The sequence below is a fragment of the Artemia franciscana genome, chromosome 11, assembly GCF_032884065.1.
Source record: "Artemia franciscana chromosome 11, ASM3288406v1, whole genome shotgun sequence".
Classification (NCBI taxonomy): Eukaryota; Metazoa; Arthropoda; class Branchiopoda; order Anostraca; family Artemiidae; genus Artemia; species Artemia franciscana.
This window is the reverse complement of record NC_088873.1, coordinates 23,607,627-23,617,891: the sequence shown is the minus strand read 5'-3', so window position 1 is coordinate 23,617,891 and position 10,265 is coordinate 23,607,627. Positions and strand designations below refer to the sequence as shown.

The 10,265-nt window shown below is 36.7% G+C and overlaps 1 protein-coding gene across 1 annotated transcript in view; it reads left to right on the top strand.

The window, feature by feature from the left end:
- Positions 1–647: 647 nt before the first annotated feature.
- LOC136032987 (protein lifeguard 1-like) overlaps positions 648–10,265 on the top strand; it is an 89,463-nt gene continuing 79,845 nt past the window's right edge. The window contains exons 1-2 of the mRNA XM_065713507.1: positions 648–751; positions 4,074–4,335. Coding sequence (XP_065569579.1) covers positions 684–751; positions 4,074–4,335 — 330 coding nt within the window. The 5' untranslated portion in view covers positions 648–683. The remainder of the gene's footprint in view (positions 752–4,073; positions 4,336–10,265) is intronic.

Genomic DNA, 10,265 nt, shown 5'->3' with positions numbered 1-10,265 from the left:
CATATCTAAAACGCTTTTAAATTTGATTCCTAAGTTCAAATTGAAACTAGTGTCAACTTAATCTCAAAAGCAAGATCTGTATATGTCTTAATCTGACATACACAATGGAACTTTACTTCCACTAGCAAATTAAATACTCTTGCTGAAGGACATGCTTTTCTTGCGAAAAGGACAACCATCCTTTTCGACCAAAGGCAAGCAGTATATGCAGCTTATCAAACCATAATTTCATATTAATCGATCTAACCAGTTTTATTATTATGAAACTGGTCAAAATATTAATAATAATGATCTTTACTGGTAATTATTATCGCTATAGTTCCCGTAAAAGCTGCTGAGCTTAGAAACTAACCAAATTCCCGCAATAAACTAAACTCGATGGCAATGAAAAAAAAAGAAGAAGAACCTATTGTAGAAGTGATTCTATAACAAAACAATGATTTTAAATTCTTAACACCATATTCCTTTTAACATCTCAATCGGCTTCGAGCTTTCGAAAATTTTCTCCCGTTCACAGCTTGTTAACGATGCTCTGTATTGGAAAAATACGAGGCGACAACACATACTTTAATGGAATTTTGTTTGTTCAAGATAAAAATTACTAGATAATAAAATAAAGATACAAGAGGATGACAGAAAAAAACACACAGAAATCAATATTCAGTGTTTATCGAATAGTAAAAATGGACACATTTTCTGAAGAGGAAGTTTTTGAATTTACTGAGAAAAAAATTAGAAATGCATTTATACGGTAAGCTTTAAATGCATTTTGTCAGTCTAATTATATTTTATAATCAGAATTTCTTCTGTTCCATGACATAAAAGCCGATAAGATGAAATATACAGAAGGTCAACATCAATTCATTTATGTTTCGAAGCAAAGAGTAGAGGAAAAATGATAGAAGAAGAAAAAGATAAAGAATGAAGAAGATAAATACGATGGAACAGATAAAGATGACGAAAACATTTACCTTCGAGAAAAAAAAGCAACCCACATTAACTAGCTGTACCCAGCAATGTCCTCAAGCAAACTTGAAATTTAAAGAGAAATATTTTTTGTGCTTATTTTATTGATCTAAGTTTTCGATTGCTTTACATTGAACCAGAAAAAGAAGACTCACAACAGCAAAAAAAAGGAATAATAACTAATCGTTTGCTTAGTTATTATAACAGTCATGTTATAATAAGAGACATTTCCCCACCTTTTTTTCTTTTTTGGTACCTTAGTTTCTTAGTATTATTTTGGATGTTGATTAAAATCAAATTTTTAATAAGTCAAAGTCAAATTTAATTGGAGTCTGTTTAGAATATTTAGTTGGGCCGGGTGGCCCTGAGCTGTCAATGATACTATAAGCTTTTAATTCATATTATGTTAAAGCGACAAATCTTCCTTTCTGTTCAGTTTCGTATTTTTCTTCTGCTGTAAGTTGAACTGGACTTACACTTACTAACTAACTGAAGCATTTTCTTTCGTAATTTCAGAACGAAATCTGTGACCTAGGAAACCAAAAGATATTATGAAGTGGGCTTTTGCTCTAGACCAGAAGAGCTACAATTGCCTTTAATAGTGCCTCGCTCATTCAGAGCATTTCTTCCAGTCCACTAATTGGAGAATTTGAGCGCAATAAATTTTTCACTAGAATTATAGAACTAGACACAATCTAGAAAAAGTATAAATGTTGCAGAAGTTCTAGTGTAGCTATCATATTAAGTACACAAGTAAGGTCTGACGACTATTAAGACAGAGTGGCTACTCCCTTGAGTTTCAGTTCTACACTCGAAAAAACATAAAACTAGATCATAAAATAGGTAATTATGAGTTCTAACAATTTTAGGACGAGAAGGTCTTTTTTAGAGGCTTGGGAATAATTATATTTCTTTCTAAGAAATAATCTGACAGTTTCTGTCTCAGAGCTTTTTTTACATCAAAATATTCAGTGCTGTCACCATCCCCACTCTCCTTCCCCGTACCTAAGAAATCAATGCATTTGACGACAGTCGAATTAGATTTCAGAAGCTTAATTTCTTTCATTAAAATCTTGAAAAGGGCCTCACGCTTTATCTTATACTTGACGAAAGTCAACAAAGCCAAAGTTAGATTTTTGAACCCTTGATCTATTTTCTTTTGTGGCGGTTTCGAAATAGAGAAAAGTGTTTCCACAAGGATGTTTAGCAAGAACGCCCAAAAATAAACCCAATAAATTCAAGGGCGCTAGCGTAGTTTGCCACTCTATAGGGGTGTGGACCACTGCTACCAATATCGGTTGGTATTGGGACCACACCCTGGCATATTTTATCGTACGACACTATTAGGGCCACAGGGAAGGAGACCTCCGCTTAGTACGATAATGAATATTTTACCAAAAAATACCTTTTTTAGCTATCGTCTTTATTGCCTATAATTGACCGGCCATATATCTCTGAAAGAAAATCGAATACTCTGACATTCCTCCTCTCTCTAGAAAATGTCTTCAGCAAAGCAGAAGCGATCAGCTCTGACAAACTTTGCCAATGCGTATCGGATTAGGAAATACTCACTCGTTCAATAAGAAAGGAACTCACTTGCAATTGTCAGACCACAATCAGGACAAATTGAACTCGTATATGACGCTTCTAATACTGACAATAAATTATATAACTCAATATAAAGAAAAGTGCGAACAAATAGAGAAAAATTGGTCAATCAGACACACGTAACTCAAATGCATACCAAAGTGTACTCAGCCACATAGCGAATTCACAGCGGAATTGATATGAGTCATGCAAAATCTGACTTAAATCCAACTTAACACTTACAAAATATTCGATGGAAAACCGAACGTTACTCTTAAAGTAGAGCCGAATACTTAACATCAAGGCACTTAAAAAATAACAGAAAAGACAAAAAAATGAATTGATACGAAATGAGACGACATTTATTTGATAATAAAATGGATATCATCTATGACATCCAACACAGTCCATTCGACGTCTTGACGGAAGCCACTCAGTTTTTATCATTAATTGAGTTTATGTCATCGATTAAACTAGCTTAAGTACTAAAATAGCGACGAAGACCACACTGCCTTTCCATAACAGACAAATACAACGTAGAGACAATAGGGAAAATGTTTTCAAGACAATGGAAATTATTATTGTAGATATTTCGGCCCTATGTCCAAGGGCCGTCTTCAGCACAATACAAGAATAAGAGAGAAACTATATATTTATATATATATATATAAAAGAACTTACATCAAATTGTGAGAATTAAAACTGATTAGTTAAAAACACTTATTAAAACATTTTTTTTTAAAAATATAGCCCTAGCATCCTTACTTCAGCGAAGTTCAACCAGGACTGGCGAAAAGAATGAAATGAAGAAATATAAACTCATTCAAACTAAAGAGAATAAAATGATTAGATGCAATTTCTTAAAGCTAATCTTGCTTGTTTAGCAGCCTGTCTCAAAGGCCTTTTCGTAGTTGGTTCAGTACTATTATAAATTGGTTTAGTAAAATATTTTGTTAGATCATTTTTAATTAAATTTGAGTATAAAGAATTTAGTGAGTAAGTCCCTGTTCAAAGAAATATTTTTATTTATTTTGAGATTAATTTCAATTGATTCTCGAACCACCTGTTTTATTCCCAAATCATTACTAATGAGTGAATGGGTTTCATATTTTCAAACTATCTTATTAGACCTTTATCTTACCCTGCTATGATAATTCAACGTCCAAAAACGTGATAAACGAATTTAAATAAAAAAAGATATAAATAAATACTATCTATAAGATATTCGACACTATACATTTGGGCCTATATTTTGGAATATAGGTAGAACATTCCAAGTTTCCTTCTTTTTTTATTATTTCTATTTGTCACACTTCCTCTTTGGCTGCTAAATGGTGAATGTGATGGGAATTTTTCGGAGGGAGAATTTTCGGCGGGGGAGGGTTTTCCGGGGAAAATACGCCTAACACCTTCAAAAACAATCATGTTAGTTTTTACTAACTTTGAGCTTATTTTAAGTTTAACCGTAGAAAAGCAGAACTCAATGAAGAACTTTGCAAGTTTACAAATTCATATTTCAGGAAGGTATTTACCATTCTAACAATCCAACTTGCGATTACTGCTGGGCTTATCGCCGTTTTCATCTATTCACCTGGGGTCAAACAATGGACATCTCAACATCCAGGACTAGCCTTAGGTATTATGATTGGGACAATTGTATGCATAATCGTGTTGGCATGCTGTGATAATTTCCGAAGAAAAACTCCTTGGAATTACATAGTCCTGTTTATTTTTACCATCTTAGAAGGAATGATGCTTGGTCTTATGGCTTCAAGTTTTGATGTAAGTAAAACTAATCCGAATATCTTATTTTAATGTTAACATTTCTTATGGCTATGTCTAATTATATTCAAAATTCTGGATTTGAGTTTTTTTTTTGTAATTTGATGAATTGTTTCAGATGAACAAAAAAAATTTTCAAAAAGAACAAGGATGAATAGTTGTTGTTGCTCAATTTTATTTTGGAGCTATTTTAATGTTCCTGTTTAGTGCTTGTTTATTAGTGATCATTCCATGTTTTCTGGTAACTGTACGAGTGGTTACGTTTAGTTGTCAAACTACAATGTTATCATTTGAATTTTAATTATCGTTAATTTTTTCAGGTATTTTAGCTTTGTGGATCATGCTCCCCTATTCGTTATTCCTGAAATCACACGGTTTAGATACATCTTCAATAATTTTAATCTGACTCTACTTTGTTTTGTAAATTTGCCCCCATGCGAGTGCGAAAGATTCCTTTGTACTTGTTTTCAGCGGCTTCATCTCTTGGAAATGTCGGGATAGAGGGGGAATAAACATATTTTTTTCAAAATCTAGGAGAGAATTCCATTGTTTTTCACTGAAAAAGTCATTTCCCAACTAAAGTACGAAAATAAGGGGGGGGGAGGAATAAATCTAGGAGGGCGAAAATCTTGGGAGAGAAAAAATGCCCTCTACCCTGCCCCCCAACTGACGCGATTGACTGAACCTAACCTATACCTCTCTTTTCGGAAGACATCTAACATAGAAGGGGGATAAGATCCTCAGGCTTAAGTCTCAGAGAAACTCAGTGTAAGATTTTGTGATGCAGAAATTTCAATTAGAGTTTTTATGTATTTAATATATAATCCAAATCTAGTTTATTTTAAGCTTATGTCATTTTTGAATTTAAAGGAAATTTATTACAAACAGTCGTGTTCAATTTTCTGACAGTCTTTAGTAATATTCCCATACTTATTCTTGGTTAACCCTAGACAGGTCACTACTGGAACGAATACTATGAAAAATCTTCAACGTCTCCCGTGCAATCTCCAGGTCAGAATGTTGACAAAAAAATATTGTTGCACTATTTATTCAAAATTGTCAATTTTAGACCACGTTGTAAAAATACGACATTAGCCTCTAAAGTATAAAAATAGGGCATTTTCACTTGATGTGGAAGGCTTTAAAACAATTGTTTTTGGCAGTAAGCCACAGTGGAAGTCCACATTTTTTGCATTCAAAAGTGGTATATCCTGATTTGCACTGTTTGCAGCGGCTCTACTTCTCAGTCTTTGTTGGCCAGTAATCAAGTCCGTTGAATTGAGCAGATATTGCCGATCGGATTCGATTGCGTATTCGAATGGGGCTGGGACTTTCTTTGACATCTGCGGATGGTCCTAACCTTACGTTGTGACATCACTCGTGCCGAGGCATACAACCCTGATGCAACTTCAGACCTGAAGGCTCTCAAGATCATCTGTTCGTCTATTCTTGAAGTGAGCGCTTTGACGTCTGACCCGAAAAGAACCTAACTATTACAGACTGCTGTGTCAATAAGCCACCAGAAGGTTCTCATATACCATTTTCTTGTCCGAAGATGAGTTCGACACATCTCCACCAGCATGTCTGCTAAATCTACACCACCCATATAACAGTAGTACTCATGAACAATGGCTAGCCTTGAAACTTCAACCCTGGATTTATCCTTAACGTTCCAGCGTCCGCGCGTATCCTGTGGCATTGTTCCTGCACGCGTCAAAGGCCAAGCAAACCGTGTTGTTATCTAACCATTTCACTGCAATAACACCAGAATGAATGTCAGTCCTGTAATCGGAAGTTCCTCTCTTGTTTTTTCATTACACCATCTATGAGGAGCGAGCATCCGTTCAGTCGCGCTTTTTTCAAAGTACTAATACAAGAGAATCCTTTAATTTTTAGTAAACTCATTAGTTTCAAGCTCAAAGACCAGTTGTCAAAGTAAATCTTGTAGTTCATTTTCTCTGGTAAGATACTCACTAGACTTAAAACTATGTTGCCTCCAACTCCAAGATCTGACTATGTCATCTTCGACCAGAATGCCCTTACCTTGATAAACTTCAAAATCATGTAGAAACCTGACAAACCAGTTCCTGTGAACACTTTTATTCCCCACTTCGTCGGTGTTTTTGGTAGATATTGTCTCAAGTTGCTTCGCCCCTTGAAAAGAATCATTTGCTCGTCAATTGAATGGTGTTCTCTGGGGCTGACTTTGAGAAACTTGGAACGGATATGACCCAGGACGGGTCAAATCTTGTATAGCTTGTCAAATCCTTGTTCTCCAGGTTTACTAGCTTTTTCGTTGTCGTTGAAATGAAGAAACATTTGATCTTGTCAGATCTTTGTCTGCCCATCTTGTCGGCAATTGCAGGGTATCTGGTAGCCGCTTCCCAATGATTCGATAATAAGGAACTTTTTATAGTAGAATAGCTCAAATGAAGACTTTTAGCTTTTCGGAAGTGAGGCACAGGTGCATCCCTCAGTATAGGTGTAAAGACAGTAGTTTGTTTAACTATCAGCTCAAGAAGTTCATTGTCAAAGAATTTTTGGAAGTATTTCAGTGAAGTCTCCAAGATACCTGAAACTGGGCGAGGCTTTACTTTCCAAGACAGATGAAACCTGACAAACCAGCTCCTGTGAACACTATTATTCCCCACTCCGTCGGTGTTTTTGGTAGGTATTGTTTCAAGTTGCCTCGCCCCTTGAAAAGAATCATTTGCTCGTCAATTGAATGGTGTTCTTTGGGGCTGACTTTGAGAAACTTGGAACAGATATGACCCAGGACGGGTCAAATCTTGTATAGCTTCTCAAATCCTTGTTCTCCAGGTTTCTTAGCTTTTTCGTTGTCGTTGAAATGAAGAAACGTTTGATCTTGTCAAATCTTTGTCGGGCCATCTTGTCAAAAATTGCAGGGTATCTGGTAGCCGCTTTCCAATGATTCGATAACAAGGAAATTCGCATCACCTTCTATAGTAGAACAACTATCATGAAATCTTTTAGCTCTTCGGGAGTGAGGCAGAGGTTGCATCCGTCAGTTTAAAAGCAAAGGTGGTACTTTTTTTGAACTATCAGCTCAAGAAGTTCATTGTCAAAGAATTTTTGGAAGCATTTCAGAGGAGTCTCCAAGATGCCTGGAACTCGGCGAGGCTTTCCTTTCCAAGACAGATGAACTTTTTCTATCTCTAATTTTCTCTAGCCGAATTTTTCTTGGATTTTCGATTTCATCTCTGATTTTTCAGTACTTGATGCTACTGGTTGCTGTTACTGAAAAGAGAGTGGAGTTTCCCCGAGTACTCGTTACTGGGTTCACTACTAGCATCCACGTCATCTTTTCCCAAAAAGAAGTGGCGAATGTCCAGTAGAGGCAACAAATCTGGATCAAGATCATTGATACGATCTTCTGAAGACAGGAAGTTTGGATCATAGTCATCATCATTATCCGACAAAATCTCTTCTGGAATGTCAAAAATATGATTGGTTTCCTCTTCTGCGTCAAGTAGGCGATTTTGAGCTCGTTTTCTTAGTCTGTCGTAAAGTTGCGCCATGTAAAAAGAAAACAAAAATTAGGCATATGACACGTTCTGCCTATTCATGATCCACGATCCCTAAGGGGTTGTGTGAGCTATTATGTAGGAGTTTCCCCTACTAAATAATAGCTGATGTAAAATTATACCTATTTTTCATGCTTTTTATTTGTCTTAGTCAGTTGTTCATTTCACAATTTTGAGCCACGGTCGTCCGATGTTTTATTTTTACAACATAAGGAAATGTATCTTGATACTGATCGAAATTCTTGCACAAATCACGAATTTCATCTACAGTAATTCAAAATAGTATATATTTTATACACATAAGATATACAAGGAACCTCCCACCTTTTCGTTTTATTTCCAGGTTCCAACTTAAGAAATGCCTACTTTTTCATTCATTTTTCTTACTCCTTGGTCTGGTGACTCACTGCTCAGGCCACATGTCACACAACAGCTCTTTGAAGGCGTCAGTAGACTGCCATCTTTCTGCACTATCCAGAGATGCTACTAAAAGCAATGTTTTTTTTTACAGCAAGATAGCAGTCTAAGCTTGAAAAGTACAGTTTTGTCTTTCTAAAACAATTGTCTCTATAGGGTTAATTCGGAATCAAGACACAGCACATCTGTTGTGAATGACTTTGGGCATGCGTGTGAATCGAAAATCAAAGGAAATCTTCAGTTAAAAGTTCGAAAAAACACTAGGCATGAATATAAAACCTGCAAAAATCACCTAGCTCTCTGCTTTTAACTGGCGCAGGCAACAGCAGTGCTTTTTGCCCAAAAACAAAATACTAACAGCATATTTTAAGCCATTATTTCATTTGACATTTTGCGAAGACAGATGAAAGCATAAAAACCCAAAAAACCACAAGACTAATTGTATTTTGATGAAAATTATTCTTTATAATGATTGACTTTCTTTCCGTTAAACCCTTGAAACATCAACTGAAAACGCTACTCAAGAAAAAAACCAAAATAGGGAATCTTTTTGCTGAAAGAATCTTTTTTGATGAGCTGATTTTTTCAAAAATCCACACACAGAAGCAAAATCCCTCAGGTATACAAACAGAAAAAGAAAAACATGGGGACAAGCAAACAACCACTCACACAAAGGCACAGAGAGAGAGACGAGCAGCCAGCCGCTTAGACACGCAGCCAGAGCGAGAGAGAGATAGAGAGAGAGAGAGAGAGAGAGAGAGAGAGAGAGAGAGAGAAAGAGAGAGAGAGAGAGAGAGTAAGAGAGAGAGAGAGAGAGAGAGAGACAGACAGAGAGAGAGAGAGAGAGAGAGAGAGAGAGAGAGCAGCAAACATTTACTCAGACACAGAAACACACAAAGACAGAAACAAAGACATGCAAACACCCGTCCAGACACAAATACACAGAGAGAAAGAGAGAACAAGTAAACAATCGCTCAAACACACAGGTACAGAGAAACAAAAATGCCTAAAAAAACACAGACACACAAAAACAGACACGGGTAGATGCAAACATACGCTCAGACACAGAGAGCTAGAGAGAAAAAAAACACATAGACTGCCATAAAAACATACAAATACCTGCTCAGACACACGGACACAGTCAGAGAGACGCACAAAACCAACCACTCTGACACATAGGCACCACAGATGGAAAGAAGATGCGAGAGGGACAAAAAAGGATGAAAACACACAGATTCAGACACACAACATACAAATACAGTCACGGGGACAAAAAAAAACATCCACTCAGACACATGGGCACAGAGGGAGAGAGAGAGAGAGAGAGAGAGAGAAAGAGGAGAGAGAGATAAAATACATACAAGCATACAGAGTCAGACCCAAAAACATACATAGTCAGACCCACAAACACACAAAGACAGACATAGAGACAAGCAAACAGCCGCTCAAACACAGAGAGAGAGAGAGAGAGAGAGAGAGAGAGAGAGAGAGAGAGAGAGAGAGAGAGAGAGAGAGAGAGAGAGAGAGAGAGAAGAGAGAGAGAGAGAGAGAGAGAGAGAGAAATACGTACAAACAAACAGAGTCACACACAAAAACACACAGATGCACATACAAAAACACACAGATGCACACACAAAAACACACGCAAGCAACACCCGCTCAGACACACAGGCATGGAGAGAGACCGTCAAAAACACCTACAAACACACAGAGTCAGACACACAGACAAAGCAAGACAAACAGAAAAGAAGCCAACACCCTCTCAAAAACAAAGGCAGAGACAAAGGAGAGAGAGAGAGAGAGAGAGAGAGGGAGAGAGAAATACGTACAAAAAAACACAAGTCACACACAAAAACACACAAATGAACACACAAGCAAACACCCACTCAGACATACACGCACGGAGCGAGACCATCAAAAACACCTACAAACACACAGAGTCAGAGACACAGACACAGCAAGACAAAC